The sequence below is a fragment of the Betta splendens genome, chromosome 21 (genome assembly GCF_900634795.4).
Source record: "Betta splendens chromosome 21, fBetSpl5.4, whole genome shotgun sequence".
NCBI lineage: Eukaryota > Metazoa > Chordata > Actinopteri > Anabantiformes > Osphronemidae > Betta > Betta splendens.
Window position 1 is genome coordinate 9,631,474 of NC_040899.1, and position 21,290 is coordinate 9,652,763.

The 21,290-nt window shown below is 49.7% G+C and overlaps 4 protein-coding genes across 6 annotated transcripts; 3 read left to right on the forward strand and 1 right to left on the reverse strand.

Moving 5' to 3' along the window:
- Positions 1-61: 61 nt before the first annotated feature.
- LOC114847398 (activin receptor type-1C) lies at positions 62-8,561 on the forward strand. Of its 2 annotated transcripts, XM_029137078.2 has the most exons (10): positions 62-286; positions 337-458; positions 3,008-3,238; positions 4,422-4,661; positions 4,989-5,219; positions 5,300-5,467; positions 5,564-5,720; positions 6,227-6,351; positions 6,495-6,625; positions 7,055-8,561. In XM_029137078.2, the coding sequence occupies exons 1-10, from the start codon at positions 111-113 to the stop codon at positions 7,178-7,180; spliced, it is 1,707 nt and encodes a 568-aa protein (XP_028992911.1). In that variant the 5' UTR covers positions 62-110; the 3' UTR covers positions 7,181-8,561. The 2 variants fall into 2 exon arrangements, with proteins under 2 accessions (XP_028992911.1, XP_028992910.1); XM_029137077.3 differs by having other exon boundaries at positions 66-458.
- Positions 8,562-9,410: 849 nt separating this feature from the next.
- Positions 9,411-12,831, forward strand: cytip (cytohesin 1 interacting protein). 2 transcript variants are annotated; one of them, XM_029137828.3, is made up of 9 exons: positions 9,424-9,761; positions 9,838-10,086; positions 10,397-10,443; positions 10,537-10,591; positions 10,710-10,812; positions 10,954-11,047; positions 11,128-11,194; positions 11,311-11,377; positions 11,526-12,831. In XM_029137828.3, the coding sequence occupies exons 2-9, from the start codon at positions 9,931-9,933 to the stop codon at positions 11,996-11,998; spliced, it is 1,062 nt and encodes a 353-aa protein (XP_028993661.1). In that variant the 5' UTR covers positions 9,424-9,761; positions 9,838-9,930; the 3' UTR covers positions 11,999-12,831. The 2 variants fall into 2 exon arrangements, with proteins under 2 accessions (XP_028993660.1, XP_028993661.1); XM_029137827.3 differs by having other exon boundaries at positions 9,411-10,086.
- Positions 12,832-14,399: 1,568 nt separating this feature from the next.
- On the forward strand, positions 14,400-15,923 carry LOC114847520 (uncharacterized). Its single transcript, XM_029137357.2, has 2 exons — positions 14,400-15,047; positions 15,140-15,923. Exons 1-2 carry the CDS (start codon positions 14,555-14,557, stop codon positions 15,481-15,483), a joined length of 837 nt encoding a protein of 278 aa, XP_028993190.1. The 5' UTR covers positions 14,400-14,554; the 3' UTR covers positions 15,484-15,923.
- On the reverse strand, positions 15,920-20,817 carry LOC114847519 (polypeptide N-acetylgalactosaminyltransferase 5). Its single transcript, XM_029137356.3, has 10 exons — positions 19,496-20,817; positions 19,253-19,419; positions 18,931-19,050; positions 18,516-18,651; positions 18,313-18,432; positions 18,108-18,225; positions 17,697-18,026; positions 17,397-17,477; positions 16,874-17,026; positions 15,920-16,701 (listed from the first exon to the last, which is right to left on the reverse strand). Exons 1-10 carry the CDS (start codon positions 20,365-20,367, stop codon positions 16,561-16,563), a joined length of 2,238 nt encoding a protein of 745 aa, XP_028993189.1. The 5' UTR covers positions 20,368-20,817; the 3' UTR covers positions 15,920-16,560.
- Positions 20,818-21,290: the final 473 nt, after the last annotated feature.

Sequence of the window (21,290 nt, forward strand, 5' to 3'; positions counted from 1 at the left end):
GTAGCGTAACGTGAGGAATCCCACGTGGTTCGCTGTAAATGAGCGAGCGCTGACGCCTCAGTGGACAGAGAGGAGGCGGAGGCGGCGCCGGACGCGCAGCGGTTAAATGAATGCGCAAGACGCGCTCCGCTCAGACTCCCATTCACATGTCTTCATCAGAGGTCCGCGGCGCTAATCCTCTTACGCTCCCGTCGACGGAGGCGGAGCGACGCTCTCGCCGCGTTTTCGCACTTTTCCCCCTTCGCTCCGTGACCGCGTCCGTGTCCGTGGGCGCTGTGCGTGGCACGTCGGAACTCCGCCGCGATGCGCGCGACGTCGCGCCCGCCCGTGGCGTAGCCGCGTGAACGAGGTGCGTCGGCGGCGACAGGGAGCGGACGCGGCTCTGGCCATGGCTCGTCCCGGGCAGCGGAGCGTCCAGGCGGCGCTGATCGTCCTGTGCGTCGCCCAGCTGACTGCAGGTACGGCGGCCGACGGTGCTACGGGCTTAACGGAAGTCAGCGGCCAGCGCTGTTAGGGCTGCGCTTGTCAAAACCGTTAGATTCAGCGTGGAAGAAATTACATAAACAGTTTATTCGGTTGTTTAAGTGCGGATTTAACAAAAGCTCAATTAATAAACTTAAAAATAGGATAAAATACCTTATTAGTATTGTTTACTACTTGGCTGAGATCAGTCACGCAACATGTTGGCTCGTCTACAGGACAGTAGAGTTTAAATGGGTATTATTTTAGAACAGTGGATCTATGAATGACAGGCAGATATAACGGACCTGTGGTTTAAGGATAGTGGTGTTTGTTGTCAACTCTAGATTTACCTGTGGACAAGCTTTTTCTGCATTTTCAGCTTGAGGATGACCAGTAGTTGTTGTTGGGCTTGTCTTGACTGTATGATACTATATAAGAAGCTTTTATTTCCACATTTCATCCCTTTTCTGACATCTCCTGCATACTTTATGAAGGCCGGTGATGCGTCTATGTCATTGGGAGCTGTGTCTTATAATTTCCACCTGTTGCTCAGTCTCCACACACCGCTCGGAGTGCATTCACGCCGTGTCTCCTGGAGAACGGCGTGACTGAAGGCTCGTCCGCCTAATAAAGGTCCAGACAGCCATGGGCTCGGCTGCTTTGGGTCCAGACCAAACACGAGGCGAGCAGGTGAGGTAACGGACGTTTACACCCCGCGGAGACAGAACCACGCGTAATTGCCTTTCTTTTATTGTCTAGAGTTAAATATAAATGTAGACAAAGTCTCTCTAATGAGCAGAGTGTTTTTCTCACGTGTTCTTTTATTGAAGCTGAGAGTGGTTTCGGAGGGAGACAAGCGTCTCATCAGTGTAAAGTGCTGTTACTACTTCACTACTTCATCACTACCGTGCGTTCACGGCACGATACGAACGGAGGCTGCGCGGCACCTCTGCAAACTCTCCTCCAGCTGCGCCGTCGCGGAACAATCACGGCGTCTTTGTTCGTCGGTCCTTCGCTCCACGGCCATTATCTCAGAACAAAGGGTTCACGTCCACTTCACGGAGCATCTCTGGGACAGAGTTCAGTTGTGATGGACGCATTATTATCAGTGACGCATTTGAGTTGCCTGTACTTTTAAGTTTAAGAGCATTGACTTAGAAACTGAAGTGATGACTCATGAAATATGAAATATTCAGCCGTGCACTTCTGCTGCTGCAGCTTACAGTCGATCTCCATAGTCGAACAGCGTAAGACTTTGTCTTAACTTTTATCGATCTCTGCTTGTCGTTGCTCCGCCTGTTCTGTTTGTTGTGGCTCGTTCCGTGTGTCAAACCGTGCAGAGATAACGAACCTTTGACTTCACGGTCAATATGAGGTCACATGTAACGGGGACGCTGCGGGTCAGTCGCCCGCTGGCGCTGCAGCCGCGGTGGAAGTGCGTCTGTGAACGGTGGGAACGTCCGATCGGTCAGATCAAGGGTTTTTTTTAATCCCTCGATTGAGGCTGGAAGGTCTGGACCAAACATGTGAGGGAGCCAAGTTGATACGTTGTATATGATACACAAATCCCAGTTGCACAGTGGTTGGTTCTTTGTCAAACATCTGGAGAAGATGCTTGTTTGCAGTGTTTGCTCAGTATATGTCAGATTGCGTCACTTCCAGACCTCAGGTGGTCAGAATGACCCTGCTTTCGACCTCGCACGGCTTCACACAGATCAGGGCTAGTCAGCGCTTTGGTCCCTTTATTAATATATCTGTGCCCGATTGAATCGCTGGATAATATTTACTTGGCATTTCTAATACAAAAATGGTATTTTTAAGACAGGCCCAACTCACAAGGACATCAGCCGAGGGATCTTGACAACACAAAACCAATAGAAAATATGGACGGGCCTCCGTGGAGGATCAGAAAGAGCTGAGCCGTGATTGTTTGTCACTGTACAGATACAGGTTTCTATGAAAAACACACAACAAGTAACTGATTAAGTTCTGTCACGATCAATGAAGCTGCAGCGCTTGAGCTTTGTTCCCTCTTAAATATTGTTTGCAGTTCACAAACATGAGGCACGTTCACAGTAAAACATTCCTTTAGTTTTCTTTACCTTGGACTGAAATGGGGATTTTGAAGCTTCTTGAATCTGTTCAACGGTGACTTAACAAGGTCTGAATGTTTTGGATTTCTGCATCAACCGGCCTTTTTTTAAGGCGTGTTTTGGGTTTGAGTTGTGAGTCTGTGGTGGAAGTGGCCTTTGTGTACCTGCACGTCTGCCTGGTTTATTAATGACTCACGCTCTTATCAAACAAAGCATGACAGCGGCCCTAAGTAGAACACAGGATTATCTGGGTGTTAAAATAAGAGGCATTACACCGGTTCCTCCACCTCCAGTCGTTTCGGAGCACGGCCCGTCTTGCGTAACGGCCGCGTCCCGCTGCCGAGGAGCCAAAGAACCCCCCCTGGGCCCAATCTGTGGCCCACAGCGCCCCCCCCCCCCCCCCCCCCCCCTCCCCGACACCCGCCGCACCTTGACCCGCTGCTGTGTTTCAGGCCTGAGGTGCGCGTGCCAGCTGTGCGCCAACCGCACCTGCGAGACGGCGGCCGACGGCGCCTGCTGGAACTCGGTGATGCTGGTGGACGGGAAGGAGGAGACGGACCGGTCCTGCCTGTCGCCGGCCGAGATGAAGGGCCAGGTGTTCTGCTACAGCTCCCGGAACGTGTCCAAGAGGAGCTGCTGCTTCACCGACTTCTGCAACAACGAGACCCTGCGCCTGCACCCAGGTGGGCCCCCCCCACCCCCCCCGCCGGGAGGCGGGTTCGCGTCGGCACCAGCGCCGGTCCAGTCAGTGTGGGATTTCCCACTCATTCTAGCACCGGCGAGACGAGGTGCAGGCTGATCCGACTAGATCCTGTGACATAACAAATCTGGCAGAGGCTATGACGGCGTTGGCGATCCTCCCCCTCCCTCCCTCGACTTATAAATAAATACTTAGTCAGGCGTGGAGTCCTGCTGCCAGTTGAGTGTGTGCGCTGGGCGGCGGAGGAGGATCGCTCTCACCTGTATACTGTACATAATGTACAAAAAGATGAGTCCAATCAGTGGAGGTGCAGGGTGTGAAACCCAAACAATGAGATAAAAGGTGCTAAAAGATGCAATAGAACCTCCTTGGATGCAAATCTGGCTGAATTTAAACAACTACCGATGCAGGCCCGCTCCAGATTACTGGTAGAAGTTCTGTGGGGACTGGGCCAGAGGAGAGCGAGGCCTCGGTTTGCATCACGTCTGCAGTTGGACACAACGCAGGATGGATTTAGGCAAAAGGTCAAAGATGTCTTAAGAAAGTGTGGCGCGGTTCAGCACGCGGTGTCGCCATCTGCAGATGTTGCACGTCTGAGGTGAGGACCTGTGGCCGAACGCAACCCTTCATTTGGTTCGGCTTTTGCAATTCCTGCTCCGTGACTGTGCTTCAGCCTGGGTGCGAATCGTGGCACATCCGCGTAGGATTCAATAAGGCGATGACTGCGTTCACGCAGCATTACAGTATTAGAGCATTAGCTCCTGCCCACCGTGCTATTTTTGTTTGGGTTGAGATTTTCCCTTGTCCACCCACACACGGAGTGAAGGTCGGGGATGTTTTTTACAGGTTCTGTCAGTTCACCCGCTGTGGATCAGAACCTGTTAGGATTTGTTCAGTCTGTGTCACGTATTGAGTGATTATGATTACGTCATTATGTCATGACTTGAGACAAGTAGTGCTACAGACTAGTCAGCATAGTGTCACATCAGCTGTAATGTACTGAGAGGTTGTTTTTTTGGCCCGTACAGCTATAATACTATAAGTAACGTCCACTAGAGGGCGCAAACGGTCACTGGAAGCTTAGTGAGAACAGAACTGCAGTTCCTGTGTTCCTCCCTGTGTGATTCCGCGGCCCACTAACCCGACTCCCGCTGCTGCGTTGCCAGTGAGCCCCGAGGAGCCCGGCTGGAGCCGGCTGCAGCTCGCCCTGCTGATCCTGGTGCCGTCCTGCCTGCTGTGCGTGGGCGTCCTGGCCGGCGTCCTGCTGGTGCAGGGCCACCGCTGCGCCTACGCCCGGGCCTGCAAGCAGGACCCCGAGGAGCCCCTGGATGACCAGGTGCTCATGTCGCCCGACAAGTGTCTCAAAGATCTGATCTACGACATGAGCACCTCAGGCTCCGGCTCAGGTGAGGGAGCACGTGTTCTGCTGGATGGATGGATGGATGGATGGATGGATGGATGGATGGATGGATGGATGAATGGATGGATGGATGGATGGATGGATGGATTGATTGATTGATTGATTGATTGATTGATTGATTGATTGATTGATTGATTGATGGATGGATGGATGGATGGATGGATGGATGGATGGATGGATGGATGGATGGATGGATGGATGGATGGATGGATGGATGGATGGATGGATGGATGGATGGATGGATGGATTGATTGATTGATTGATTGATTGATTGATTGATTGGACCTCACACACATGGTCTCGCCCTCCGCAGGCCTCCCGCTGCTGGTCCAGAGAACCATCGCTCGGACCATCGTCCTGCAGGAGACCATTGGGAAGGGGCGATTCGGCGAGGTGTGGAGGGGCAAGTGGCGAGGAGAGGACGTGGCGGTGAAGATATTCTCCTCCAGGGACGAGAGGTCCTGGTTCCGCGAGGCGGAGATTTACCAGACCATCATGCTGAGGCATGACAACATCCTGGGGTTCATCGCCGCCGACAACAAAGGTGCTTTAACCTCCTAATGAGCCTTTCATCGTTCAGCTCTAACGCCTCATCTTGACCGTCTCGTTTGCTGTGTGCTGCAGATAACGGCTCGTGGACTCAGCTCTGGCTGGTGTCCGAGTACCATGAGCACGGCTCCCTGTACGATTACCTCAACAGGTACACGGTGTCAGTGGAGGGCATGGTCGTCCTGGCCTTGTCCATAGCCAGCGGCCTGGCACATCTCCACATGGAAATCATTGGCACGCAGGGTAAATACAGCATCTATAAAACACTGGTCCACGTCCTGCTGCACCCCCCACCTCTGAACCAGTCTGTGAAACGCTGTGTCTGCTGTCGTCTCCCAGGGAAGCCTGCTATCGCTCACAGGGACCTAAAGTCTAAAAACATCCTGGTGAAGAAGAACGGCACAGCGGTCATTGCAGATCTGGGTTTGGCTGTGAAACACGACTCCACCACCAACACCGTAGACATACCATCCAACCACAGGGTGGGAACCAAGAGGTTGGACACACACTCGCACACTCACACAATGGAAAAAGTATGTTGTGTTTTCCAGAGTTCTCACATTTTTGCTTTAATTTCGTTTGTTTATGTTTTCCTATTACTGTTTGTGTTAATGATAATGGAAGAACTATAAACATTCTGAAACTCACTGTATTCAACATAAGAAAGCAAAAGAGTAAAACAAAGGCTGAGCACAAGACTGGGCAACATGGTGAATGATGTAATTTATGAACGAGAAGGCGTTGACTCACATGTTCTAGTTCTTTGCTGACCCCTAGTGGACGAATGGAGGCATTGCAGGCGCTCTCAGAATCTTTCCATATAAAAAGATTTAAAAAACAACATTTTGTGCATGAATGTTCTTGTCGTTTATGTTCACATTTAGCTTGTTTTCGTCTGTAGTTTGCAATTCCGCCCCCTCACACACACGCGCACAAGAAAAAAAGATTAAGGAAACTCTTTTTATTTCCTAAATTAGTCCTTAATCATTTTGTCCTCTGCAGGTACATGGCTCCAGAGATCCTGGATGAGACAATCAATATGAATAGCTTTGAGTCATTCAAGCGGGCGGATATCTACTCGCTGGGCCTGGTGTTCTGGGAACTGGCCCGAAGATGCTCTGTTAGGGGTACGTTAGTACATTAGCGACACATATGAGGTCATTCATAGAAATATTCAATGGACAAATCGTCAGCAAAGCTGTGCTGAAATGACAAGAATTCCACCATTCTTGCGTCCTGGACCCGGTCATAATCAAACCCTCCTTCACAGGACTTCATGAAGATTTCCAGCTGCCTTACTACGATCTGGTGCCTTCAGATCCGTCCGTCGAGGACATGAGGAAGGTGGTGTGCGATCAGAAACTCAGACCCAGCGTCCCCAACCAGTGGCAGAGCTCTGAGGTGAGAACGCAGCTTCACACGCGACCGTTTCTGCTGACGGACTGCAGACGAGACCTTGTTAGAAAGACCACAAGAGCCAAAGAAGGAGCCCTGAGGCTGCCGTCGTGTATAGTTAGCTATAGGCCGCGTGCGAGATGTAACACGCTCGGTTTGTGCTGAACTCAGCGAAACACGACGTGGAACTGATTTGAAAGTAATCCGAAACAGGACGAGTGAAATGTAGATAGAAATCGTTTTGAAGTGTGCCATCAGATAATGTGTTTCTTTGAAGACTGAACAAGCAAGTGGTTTATAATTCCCACTAACACTAAAATCAGAACCCACGGTGGATCGCAGCTTAATATCACGGTCGATCGCGTCACCCCTTTGTGATCGATCCACGACTTTCTACCTATTCATTACCGCCTGGATGTGCGTTGTTGTCTCCAGGCGATGCGCGTGATGGGCAAGCTGATGCGCGAGTGCTGGTACGCCAACCCCGCCGCGCGGCTCACCGCCCTGCGCGTCAAGAAGACGGCCTCGCAGCTGCCCGTCGTCAGGGACGTCAAGGACTAGGCGGACGCGGCGCCCCCGGAGACGAGCATCTGTGCAGGCATCGGTGCGACGAGGCCGACGTGGACGGACCCGGCGGGGGAGAACCGGACCCGTTGGGGGAGAACAGACCGCTCAGGCCCCGCCCTCGGATCAGGCGCCAGCTGTAGCCGTCACAGGACGAGCCATATAAAAGGAGAGCGTGTTTATTGTATATACATGTAATTTATTTGCTACCTCACACATTTAAGTGCCCGAAGCTTGAAGTTGCACATTGTGATACTGTTGTGCCATAACCCGTAGCAAACCGACAATCACACAGGTGAATGAGTGACCTGTGGGAAGGTCGACACACGGAACTGAAAACCCAACTAGTGGATGATGGCGTCCTGCAGGTTGTCTTCCTCTAGTCGGACACACACACGCACGCACGCACACACACACACACACACACACACACACACACGCACCTCAGAAGATCTGTGGTTTGGAAGCATCTGTTGACTGTAACGGCCCCTGGGACGTCTGGCGCTGTGACGGTTCGTCCTTAGTATAGAGAGAAGTACAGTTACCAGCCGCTACTATACGTTTTGCACACATAAAGCTTTCACTTCCTAAGAAGAGCTGCTCTCTGACGTTTGAATGATTTGTGAATGTGAAAAAGTGTGTTTTGTTTTCTCAGATGTCTCTGCACACACTGGAAGCATGCTATTGATTTGCGTCGCTGTTTAAATAGGCCCACAGCTAATATTAAGGCAAGCAGCTTTCAGTGCGGCTAATTGTAGCTTCAACGTGTTTCTGTTTTAAGAGGGAAAAGTCACAATGTGTCTGTAATGTGTCTGGTTATTCACAGCAGCAAGAACAAGTTAAAAAATATAAAGCATAAGAATAACAATGCACAAAAGAGACCTTTTCATAACAGGTTTATGGAAAATGTCAATCTGTACTCCATCTGTCTGTGCAGTGTGTGTCTCATATCACGTGAAATGATCCTTCATTCAAATACTCTGCCTCGTCCTTGTAGTAATTGTGGAGCTGTGAAACCGGTGCTGCAGATCAAACAAGGCTTTTTAACTAATGACCAGCTTCTTCTCATGCTCAGCTCAGTATTTAACTCACAGGAACAATTATTGGATGTAGCACCAGCAGCGTTGCCGCTTGTTAAAGAGGCTGAACGTACGGCGGCCTGTTCCTTCAAGTCACGTGAGGTGACGTCATTGGACTCTGTTGCAGTGAAATTGACCTGGACCTGCGCGAATGAAGCTTTTTGCACCTGTGACGTGGAGATGACCCGCTCCATCACCTTCTGCAGCACTGAGACTGGTGGGACGTGTGCGACTCCAAAGAGACGCGATCACCACGTGCACTTTCTGACCGGTGTCTTTTTTTTCTATTCATTCTCGTGCACGACATAAAGAAGTCATGGGACGCTGCTTTCGTCGAAGCCTCGCCTCGTTTTGATCCACACACCTGAATCGTGTGAAACTCTTCTTCTGTGCTCAGATGCGAACGTCGCGTTGTACCTGTATTTATTCTGCGTATAGACACAAGTGGCCGCGAGAGAAATAGGCCAATAAACTAAAGCGTTTTCCACTAATGTGCAACGTCTCACGCTGCAGTTGTGATTTGCTGAGCGCGTTTTTCTTTTTTATCTGAGCCGATCTGGCTCTTCACGGTTTCACCCAAACTGACATGAATCATCCCCAGTCATTTCCCAGCTGCCTCGTCTTATTTGTGTGCGCACCGTCGGTGATGAGTGCCTGTCCGTTAGACAAAGGAAGCGGCGCCGTGTCACCGAGGACATCGCGCTACACGGATGAGTCAACGCCCTGAGGTTTTTGCTGTGAGCGGCTCGAACAGATGCCTTCCACCCACGACGAGGTCCCAGCGTGTCACTTACAGGAGGACAGGCAGGACTTTCCACACAGCCACAAAACTAAGCAAAAACTCTTGGTAGACAAAAGTCATGTAGTTACTTTAGTTTCATTTTAACCCAGCGGTCACCTCTATTCTATTTAACTGAGCTCTGATGCAACGTGGATGAGCTCTAGTCTGGAGGTATCTGGGCTCCAGACGGTCCAGAAATACATAGAAATAGATGCAGTAGAGTGGAAGATGAGTGGCCTGTGTATCTGAATGCCTGGATAGGGCCTGTGTGTGTGTGTGTGTGTGTGTGTGTGTGTGTGTGTGTGTGTGTGTGTGTGTGTGTGTGTGTGTGTGTGTGTGTGTGTGTGTGTGTGCGTGTGCGTGTGCGTGTGCGTGTGCGTGTGCGTGTGCGTGTGCTTGATTGTTTAACACGTCTGCTGCCTCCGGCCCAGTGACCCATACTGGCCATTTATGACACCAACCCAGAGCCAAAGCCGCCTCGCTGCTTGGTACCAACCCCAGATTAGCCCAATGGGGAAATCTGGGCGAGTGACGCTGGAAGCCTGTTTGTGCAAAGCTCATATCCGAACAGATCGCTACGGCTGCAAAAAGAGAAAGGGGACTGTTTGAAGGGGATTTATACAGAAGAGCCCTAACATTCGTCTTCCTTTCCTTCATACAACAGCGCGTCGGCCTTTCTCGAGAAAGAGAACAAAAAAAGCCATATACAGGAAAGTAGGTATGTGAGCCTGCAGATGCGAGTTCACCACAAAGATCACATGAGGTGGATTTCCGCTTTGACACCTTCTCTTCAGGCGGCGCAGCGGGGCGGCGCCGCACAACCGCCGGAGACGCTGCGGCAGCAACGCGATGCCGCTCTGAGGACCAGTCCGACGCCCGGGTCCGACATGACTTCCAACGAGCTCCGGCGCCAGGGCAGCCAGGACGCCTACATCCTGGACAACGCCCACAAGAAGAAGAGCTCCCTGTGGTACCGGCGCTCGCTGAGGGGGAGCGGCGAGCGGCACCGGCAGAGCACGGGCTCCCAGCCCCGAGGCTGCAAGGTGAGGCCACAGCTGGATGCACAGCTGGACAAAGAACAGCAAACCGCTGGACGAGAAACAGCAATGCAAGTTGCCATGCAGGCTGGAAATCATGCACGATGCAGATTATAATTTTATAATGCAGTCGTTATTTAGTCACTGATTTACCACCAGCTGTGCGGCAACATTGCAGCAGCTCCTTTATTGCAGCTGCCTCTAACTATTTTATACCTTTTAGTTATGTAACACAATACAATCATTGTAGAAAGATGTCAAACTTTGATCTGTTGTGCTGTTTTAAAGAGGAACTCATCATTTCTCCTTTTTGCAGCCTAAACAAACCTCCAACTCACTGGTTGACTACTCAGACCCAACAAGGTACAATATATAATACGCCATATATCATGTTTGGGTGTTTTAATTTGCTCAACAATATTTATTGACTTGTTTTTGCGTCGTCTACTTGCACAGGACCACGGTTGTACTGGAAAAGCAGGACAACGAAACCTTTGGTTTTGAAATTCAGGTAAAGCCTCTTAAGGTTTTAACACCATCACCGAGCACCTGCACGGCCGAACTTCCTCATTATTATAACAGGGCACGCGCGGTCGTCGCAGCTCCCTCACGCATGTGTTGCTTTGCAGACGTACGGCCTGCAGCTGAAGAACAGCTCTGCGGTGGAGATGTGCACGTTCGTGTGCACGGTGCAGGACGACAGCGCTGCCGAGAGCGCCGGCCTGACCGCAGGTGAACCCGCGACTCCTGCAACACGCACGGCCCCCGCGACGTGGCAAAAAACGTCCCAAGACGAACAAACATGTCGCGTGTCACGCGTTTTTAAAAGACGACCTCATGACTGTTCCCCGTGGGGATTTTCGTTTGATTTAGGAGACGTTATTGTCACAATCAACGGGGCCAGCATCGAAGGACTGTCTCATCAGCACATCCTGGATCTGATCAGAGAATCCACCAACAGCCTGAAGTGAGTCACGGCAGCAGTAAAACGCGTTCATGCTGATAATGGAAGGCGTCTGTAATGATGTGAACCCGTTCCGATCGCAGGATGGAGACGGTGTGTGGAAACGTGGTGAAGCAGATAGAGCTGGAGAAGAGGATGAACCTGCTCAAGGTGCGTCTCCGCGCCCCCGTTCCCGCGAAGGGCTCGAACTTTCTCACGATTTGTATGCAGCGATTACGTGCGCGAGCCGGACGTCTAACCGTGGCGTGTTGTTTTCGTCTGCGCAGCAAACGCTTCGTGAGAAGCTGGTGGAGCTTCAGGCGCTCACATCACAGGAAAGACGTCTGATGCGAGGTGAGAGAGTCGCCTCAGCTGCGAGGCCGCAGAGCTTCCGCTCCCACGGCCGTGGCCGCTTCTGTTCCACCATCACTTCTGAATAACGACTTCCCCTGAGTATTGAATCGCCCGCTCGCGCTTACTGTCGCCGTTGTTGTGATTCCAGGCAACCTGAACGACGGCGGCCTCCGCGCGCCCGCCGACTCCCCGCTGAGCCCCCCCGCGGGCCGCGGCGGGCGGCGCTTCTCCAGCGACAGCAGCTACAGGAGCGCGATGACGGACGACAGCGACCAGGTCAGCGTGTTCGGGGACCCGAACTCCCCCAGCCCCTGCAGCGCCGCCTGCGTCACCGACGAGAGCTGCTTCTTCCCGCGGGACTTCCCCACGCAGGACCCCTTCAGCAGGCTCTCCTCCGGCCACCACCACCACCACCAGACGCTCAGCCGCTCCAGCAGCTCCAGCCTGGCCGGCAGCAGCTCGTCCCTCTCCCCGTCCTGGGAGGAGACGAGGATCTCGTCCCTGTTCGGGACGCTGCCGAGGAAGACGCGGCGCGCGAGCGTCCGCAAGCACATCCTCAAGCTGATCCCCGGACTCCAGCGGTCGGTGGAGGAGGAGGAGGCGGCAACGCACACTCACTGACTTGACACAAGCAAGCAGACTCTGCCGTGTTCTCGCCCGCTTGAAAGGTTGCGGTACCGGTTCGGCACCTGGCATTTGTCGGGGTCAAAGCGAACCCAGGAGGCTCCGGAGCCGCTCAGGAGGACGCGGCTCGTGCTCGGCTCAGACTCACGGCACAAAAGCATTACAGGGATGTAAAGCGTTCTGACTCTGAACGAATGAATGTACGTGTGACAGTGTAACAGTGTAACGTACAACAGATGAAACTATGTATCCTACTAACTTGAAGACAAACAGCATTTCTTTTCCACATATACCATTTTTGATGTGCTCAGCATTAACAAGGACTGGCTGAAATGCATTCATGTAGCATGTTGAGGTGATCATGACCTAAATACCATTCATTTTTTTTACTGACAAAAAACAAAAAAAAACACCAACTCTGTCACATTCACGGGCTCAAAACCAAAACCCAGAGCTGTAGATGGCTGCTCAGCTCAAAACAGGATGTGGGTATTAGAGCACTACTTACCTATTTTCATCTCCCAACGTGCTCCCAGGCTGCAGACAGCTTGCTTTCACGCTGCAAGAACCCTGAAACGGTTTCGTGTAAATCCTAAATTTACAAGCATTTGCATGGACGACTTGTGTTGATAATGGCAGGTTTTCAGAGCTCGACCTCTTGCGTGTAAAAGGCTCCTTTTGAAATGTAATAAACTCGTGATGTTCTGCAAACCCATCGACACAACTGTTCTGAAGTTGCATCTTGAGACGGAAACGTGTAATCATGTCATCAAGTGTTACTCACAAACAACAACACGTTATGGTAAAAATAAACCCTGCTGCAGGTGTAACTTTCTCATTTCCTGCTGCTCCCTGTGCTCAGTTATGACTACATTTAACAAATCATAAAAAAGCAGACGTTTTAGCAAAACTAAAAACTGGTAGAAGTCACCTTTAAATTGTTTGGTAGCTCAGTAGGTAAAAGAAGCAGAATTATTATTATTATTTTAATTGACTCAAAGATCTAGAGACATTTTAAAAGGCTGTTGCATCTAGATTAAAATATTTTGACTATTTCAATCTAGATGTAACACAGCACAATACTAACACTAACACTAATACTAATACTATGACACTTTTGTCAGCACCCACTATACTATGATGTTCATTTCCTCCACATACTGTACTATACTAAGGCCTGATTTTGATGACCTACTGAACATATTTTTCACCACATAGTACATATAGTAAGGCATATTTTTGACAACATACTGTGACATTTTGTCTTCATCACATACTATATACAATAATGTATTTTAAACAATATGCTTTTTGTGATGAAGACAGTTTCTTCATCACATACTACTAAGGCTATACTAAAATGTTTTTCACCACATTATACTATGGAAAACCTTTGACAATATCATATACCACAACAATTTTTTCAGTACATACTTTACTATATACTATATTGTGGCCTGGTAGCTTAAAGAAAAACTTTTTTCAATGGGGGTTGACCTGAATTATCTCGGGTAGTATTTTAAGAATCATTTCAAGTAGTATTTAAAGATGGGAGACTCACATTCCTCCATATATTCTATGCAGTTATAATGATAGCTAAGTTATAATTTATTCCTCTGCAGAAGTCCTCTGAGACATCTCATTGATTGCAATGCCCTCACAGACTACAACTAGTGCTTCCTGTTTTTTTCTGTACCTGCTCCAGCAACAGTCAGGCTGAGAGGGGGCGGAGCTAAACAGCAGGTAGGTCCAATCACGGCAGCTCAGGTGAATCATCAGAGTGCAATGCATTGTGGGTGTTGTAGGGTATGTCCATTTTCAGCCACAACACATATTACTTCCATTTTTCCTGTTTTCTCTGGGCACAGACCATCAATATTAAATATAGTTACACATTTTTGCTGATAAAATGTAAAATATTTATAAGACAACTTGCTTTTTAGAGGTGAAGTATTGCCTCAGTGGGTGGACCATTGGCCGGGGAAGCAAAAGCCCATACTGTTGTAATTCTGGAGCTGTGTGGCAGAGCTGCTCCCCCAGAGGGTCAGATGCTGAGGACAAATTTAGGGGATCAATAAAGTATTTTATGTAATGCATACATTTGATGACATATTATATATATTACGACACGTTTTTCACCATGTACTATACTGAGGCCCGTTTTCTGTAGTGTGCTATACCAACCATTTTACAAGCCTACAATTTAAATATTAAACCTTAACATTAGTATAAAATTTCCTCTTGTATCAAGGATGGCATATAAAGCTGCATAGAGTATAAAATAATGTTTGTTTAGATTTCAAATGGTCACTGAGCACAGACAATAACTCTATATGCAGAGGCCAGAGTCACAAAGAACCTTTGTTGAGTCCACAACAAAATCCTTGTTGTCAAGTGATTCAACACACACACAGAACAACATGGTCCCGGGGAACATAACTGCAGAGCTTAAGCCGGCTGCTGACCGAGAATGCTGGTAATACTCAAGTATCAACTGAGGTTGTGTAACTTTTGAGATCGCCGTTTGGCACCACAGAGGAAAGCAAACGACGGATGGAGTGGAGGAAGCCAAGTCCCGCGTCCTTGATGAGCCTGAGGATGGCTGCAGCAGAGGAGCACGCCCTATCATCCCGGTTGGCGGACGTCACACCTGGGGCTCTGCAGACCCTGGATCAGCTGGAGGAGGCCGACGCGTGGGTGATGGAGGAGGGCGATGACTCCGTGTTCTACAGCGACGAGGACCAAAGTAATCAGGGCGGAAATTCAAGCACCTTCTGTGAATTGGGTGCAAAAAAAAGCGGTCGGCCCGTGAACAGTGTCGCACACAATGAGCTGATGCTGCAGCGGAAGGGGATTCAGGATCCAGGAGCAGAAGCCTTTTTGGACAAGCGGAATGTAGAAATGCAGAATGAGGCGTCTCTGCAGTTCGCTCTGACTGAACATGCTCTGCAGACAGCAAAAACTGCAACCGTGTATGTGTCAGAATCAGGGAGCAGAAATCCAGATGTGCAACAACAGTCAAAGCTGCATATTTCATCAGACGCAGGTAAGAGCTGCTCAGTATCGCTGACTAATAAAAAGAGAGACGGGTTCTTGTTTATAGAATGCAAAACACACAACTCTTCATTTTATTTCCAGGACGTATATTAATTACGACGCAAGAGGAAGAAAATCTCCAACATCAAATGCCTCTTGCTGAACTCCAGACATCAGGCCACTGGCACCTTAAACAGGAGCAGGAGGCCATGCAGGACTACAGCTCCCATGGTCCCACGGGGCCTCTCCATGACCGCCACACTCTGCCCAAGGCGTCCGGTCAGAGCCCCGGAGACCGCAGCTCCTTCGACCACCTCTCATCCTCCAGATACAGCACGGTGTCCTACCGCAGGATCCGCAGGGGCAACACCCGGCAGAAAATCAAAGACTTTGAGTACATGCTCGTAAATATGCAAGATGGTCCCGATGCCCTCTTTAGGAAATGAAAAGCTGTCGGACATGGATGATAGGAAAACCTGCTTCCTGAAAAGAGGCTGATTGTACACGGATGCCATATGGTTCACAGCTGTGTTGTTATCCACTTGTAGATAAGTCGTATTAAAACCCCCCCAGGTCACGTTACCCCCCCGGCTTATGCAGCAGTGAGAATGGAGTACTGTGTTTTCCACAAGATAGTTTAGCATGAAAATATCTGGTTATGCGAGGCAGGTATTAGTACAACAGATTAAAGAAATAAGAAGCTCAGAGCTTCATAATCCTTCTCACCACATCATCTAAGATGCTGTTTGGTATTAAGAGCTTCCACATCTGAACCCACAGAGGCCGAGCGCTGAAACAGTTCCTGTATGTGGGACTGATTAACTACGCAGACTCGCGATAACTGGTGGATTAACAATGATAACAAATAAAAAAAGCCTGCGGTTAACTGTCTTGTCATTTTAATGTCACTTTCTTAGGCATAAAGATCACGGCACAGGTTTATTGGGTGATTTGACTCAACACTTCCCCCTAGTGGCAAAAACATAAAAATAAAAATCAGACAAATAATGAATTTTCCCAACAAAATCAACACATTTATAAGCATTTAACCCCATATAAACTATATCACCTATTATTTTATACAACATAACAAAATTGCACTCATTATCCAGATCCAGCAAAGCAAAACATATTCTTAATCTAGAGGCAGTTATGCTGCAGGTGGAGGCATCTCTTTGGTAGTGAAGTGATATGCTTGTGTTTGGTGAGGAGCTCGTCACATGGAGGTTGTCGTCACAGACCACAGGTTCATCTCTGTGTAGCGGAGAAGATAGAAGAAGGAGATGCTCTCTTTTCTTCTGGCACAAGTCTTTAGTCAAGTTAAGCTCACGCTTAGAGTGGAAAAAAAGAACACTGGACACATTGCACATCCCAAACCAAATGCTTTACAGCACAGAGTACTGCATCTGCAGCGTTCCCCACTTCCTGGTGATAGCTCTGAGTGCTGAGGCTGGACCACAGGCCACACCGCGGCGTCGGGTCGGCCGATAGCTCACGCTGAACGCGTCAGAGTCGCGGCCTCCTCACTGCACGTGGTAGTGAGTGAACTGCCACTTCTGGAAGGCGTTGCTGGGTTCACACTGGCTGAGGCGGGGAGCGTCGCTCTGAGGCCCTGCCTCCAGGCACATGGGGTGAGAGGCGACCCCTGCTACAAGGTGCTCAGCCTTGGGGGGGGGGGGGGGGGGGGGGGGAGAACAAAACCAATAAATAACACACTCCCCCGATTCATGTGCACCGGCGTTTTCATCCAAAGTCAACACTGAGCTTCGAGTGGATTAAAAGCGAGCAGGATGTTTGCTTGTGGAAGGAGGGGGGCAAAGCCCGCAGCCAACGTACCGTGGCCGAGTTGGACGTCTGGTGGAACCAGCGCAGCTCCGGCTCCACGTTGTGACACGTCTGCAGGGCCAAGCCGGTGCCGGCGCCTCGGTGTGCCACACACACCTCCTGCTGTCGAACGTGCTTCATCCAGGTGTAATTGAAGTGCTGACTCTGCATAACAAAACCACGGAGAGAGGGGATTGGTGGGGACAGAACTATGCTCCATCAGGACTGAAGGATTTTGAAGCGTGGCTCAGTGGGTTCAGTGCTGATTCCAGGAAGACCACATTCAGAAATTCTTGGTCTCGTCCTGAACTCCACCCTTGTTTATCATGGCTTGGCTCCTGTCTGAGACGTACGACTGTGTTTGTCTTGGTCTAGGTCTAATCCTGGATATTTTGGTGTCACGCCCCCTATAATTAGCCCGGGCATGGACTAAAAACACTGAGAAATATAATTGCGAAAACGTACGGATAGTTTGAATAATAAGTCACTCAGTCGTGTGAACTATACATTATATGCATCATAACCAGGCACCTACTTGTTTGCTGAGATCACATGTCTCAAAGGTCAGAGAGCCTCCCTGCACAGCAAGGCATTTTCTTAAACCACGGTTAAAAACCTGCGGGAGGGAAAAAAAAGAAAAAGAAATAATGCAAAGTGCTGCCGTTGTTGCTAATTCAGTAGCGGGTGCCGGCTGACACAGACAGCTGCACTGTTTGCCACACGGGAAACAACCACAGGCTCTGTTCGGTTCCCTGCTTTAAAGGATCGTCAGTGGAGGTGACAACAGCTTCACAGTCAGCAAACAGGACAGAAGCGGAGCATTGTGAGCGCGTACCAGGCCCTCGGCTTTGACCAGCGGCGCGACCATGTCCGGGTACACGTTGTCCAGGTACCACTTGAAGCTCTTGCACCGCAGCCTCTTCCTCAGCTCAATCTGCTCGGTGAGGTTGCCGATGTCGGTCAGCCTCTTGTCCAGCAGGTGGTGGTAGCCGTGGCCGTAGAACAGGTCCTTGTACTCGTCCAGCCACACCTCGGCCACCCGGGCCAGGTTGCGCTCCACCGTCTTCTGCCGGTCCTTGGGGAACTTGTAGGGGTTCTTCCCCCGGAAGATGTGCCCCACGCGGGAGCAGGGGATGATCTCGATTTCCCCGCCGCACATCCAGATCTGTTGGAAAGACTGTGGTGAGAGGGGCTCCGGGGGATTTCCCAGACTACCTCTCTTTTATGAATCAGACGAGGGCTGGACCTTAAATGAAATCTCCATGTTCTCCCCTCCCCACACATCCAGGCCTGGATCATAGGAACCAAGCTCGTAGAAGTACTTTTTGTCTATGGAGAAAAGGCCTCCAGCCATAACCGGACATCTGTGGGATTGCATCATATATAAAACAACAAGTCAATATTAGACATTTTATTAAAATAATGTAACAAGGTGGAAAGGCTTCAGGCACCTGATGGGATCAGAGATGGTCATGTTGTTTTTCTTGATGTACTCCGCTGGCAACGGGCTCCAGCCAAACACCAAAGGCCATTTGAAAATGCCTCTCTGGAAGTTGTCAACCAGCATATAACTGCAGGGACAGAGTCGGCATCACAATCACACACATTCGCATACGACACCAGTGGCGCCTGTGACTCGGACAGACTCGGTCACCTCATGTCCTTGTCGCTGATGACCTCGATGACGGGACAGGGAACCTTCTTGCGATCCAGGTAGATCCTCTCCAGCAGCGGCTCCAGCCAGCCCACGTTGCATTCCACGTGGGAGTCGAGGAAGGTGAGCACCTCGCCTGCATCAGCGGAAACCAACATCCTGCTTCAGTTCAGCAGCTGTATTTGCGTAACAGATCAGGAGCTCCTGATAAGCCGGTGTTGAATATGTAAAGAACAGCTCACTTTGGAAAGGCTAGTTATTACATATACAAACGTTCCTAACCATTGATAATTGTTATCTATAAAGGAATCTCATAAAATGGAATAAAAATGTATAGTTGCATGTCTTTTGACCTGAACTTCCATGCGTTCCATGGGGCCTCATGCTTTAAATGCACGTATTTCTCAGCTCCTACCTTTGGCCACAGCAGCTCCAGCCAGCCGGGCCCTGATCAGGCCCTGCCGCTCCTTCAGGCGCACGATCCGCACTTTGGGAAACTGGGCCATGTACTGATCCAGCGGCTCCTTCAGATTGTCTGTCAGTGAGCGGGTGAAAAAACACGAAGTGTCAATCGATTCATAATTGGAATAATCGTTAAAATTAAGAAATTCTGAATTTAAAAATAATGTGATCAATCAGAACACAATTACATGATCATTGTCATCATTATCATGTACTTCTTTACACAGTTCTCAGTTGCAGCTGACTCCACCTGAGGAACACTCAGATGACGTTACCTTTGCTGCTGAAATCATCCACCAGTATGATCTCCTTGAGGAGGTGCGGTGGGGACCTGTTGAGCACGCTGTGCACGGACCGCAGGAGCGTGGACCACACCTCATCCACGAAGCAGAAGATCACGCTGGTGGAAGGCAAGTCGTCGTGCACCAGGCTCTGTGCGCACCTGAAAACCACAGCAAGGTCAAAGGTCAGCTTTGCAATCGAACGGCAATTAACAGCGTGCACAGGCGGACACTCACGACTCGGGCCTGGTGTCTGGGACGGCGCGGTCCAGCGGGATCTTGTCGCTCAGGTAGACGTTAAAGTGCCCTTCGTCCCATCGCCTCCGCACCTCCGCGTCTTCGTCACTGGCCACCTGCGCCGCCTGACCGAACTGGCCCACCGCGCTGGCATCTCTGGGGGCCAGAGTCGCGTCCAGGGAGAGCACTTTGTGCACGCCCGGCCTTCCGACGGTGGTCTCCTGCTGCACCCTTTCTCCATTAACCTCGCCTCGAGCAACCTGGCCGGGGGGTTCGGGTGCAGGAAGCGGTGATCCAGTTCTGATATTTGTCTTTACGCCCAGCTCATCCACAGATTTGTCCACCTCCTCACTGGGCTTCTTCTGTGGTGTTGGTAGGGGATCATGTTTATTATCCTGAGCACCTGGTGACCTCTGACTTCCTACAGATCCTTTATTAGAGGCATCTATTAATCTACTTTCCTCTAAATTGGCCACATTCAGGTCCAGGTCTACAGCTTTCTTTGCAGGAAGCTGCTTTGATGTGACATTTTGGAGGGCAGCTTTATCTCGATAGGAAGACACTACAGACTGTTTCTTCTCCCACTTCCTGCCGCCCTTTCTGTATACTTGGGACAGTTTGATGTCGGAGTCAAACGCCCCGGCCTCCCTCTGCACGGGGTGTTTGAACCCCCTCCTCGTCGGCTGAGTCAACTTGGACTTCTTGAAGATTTCTCTCTCTCTCAGTATTCGCTCCTTCAGCAGCACATTGTTCGCGTCGTTTAATGACACGCGGAGCGCAGCCATGTCAAACAGCAGCCAAATGACGGAGGCAATGAACACAAAGGCGAGGACCCTCCCACTCCCCCTTAAGTATCTCCTGACCTTCATCATTGTCAGATTAGTAAAAAAAAGGCGAACCGGCGTTAAATGAAGAAAATGTCAAAGTGCCATAATGCGAGTGCCACCTCCTGTTTGTAGTCAACTTTTTTAGATCTTTGGAGACGTTAGCTGCCTGCGTGGCATGTTGGAAATCCTACAAACAGCAGCCAGTGTTGTCAGTCAGAAAGACAGCGGCGTCTGACGGCGGTGGCCCCGCACAGAGCCGCAACACGAGCAAAAGTTTCCGTACCCTTTCCCTCCGATGCTCCCCAGGCGCGGACACATCCTGGTAGTTTCGCGAGCGCCACCAACTTTTTCCTCACCGCGAGAAACTCAGCCGAAGTTGCTGGTTTCCTCGTTGAATCCAAACGCCACAGTTGCGCGCGAGGACGTAGCGTCTTACTTCCACTCACGAAGCTCTGATTGGAGGAGATTGCAGGAAAGCTAAGGGGCTAACGGCAAGCTAGCCGGATATACCAGGAAGAGCACAGAAAACGGGGGTTACCTTCAAAATAAAACATTACAAATAAACAATATAACAAATGAAATTTAAGTTTTGCTACATTTAGCCTAAGTTTAAACTGCACAGTAGACCAGTCCAAACAAACTGGAGAAGCATGTAATTGTTTTTTTCTACATTTTGTAATTTTTGTGGTTAGTCCGTATATCTTGCTGTTTTGAAATTACACCCTTGTTGTAATTGTGAGTTTTATAACTTTATTTATCTGATGTTACTGTTAGTCAATGTTGGTTTATAAAGACAAATCTGCTTATTTGTTGCTATTATTATGATTATGATTATGATTATGTTCTGTAGTTTATAGAAATAATATTTAAAATTGTGTTTGGGTTTATAATAGCAATAAAATACCATGTTTCCTTTCAAGAGTTTTAAGTAAAATTTTTACAGATACACTTGAATAAAAACGTCACGT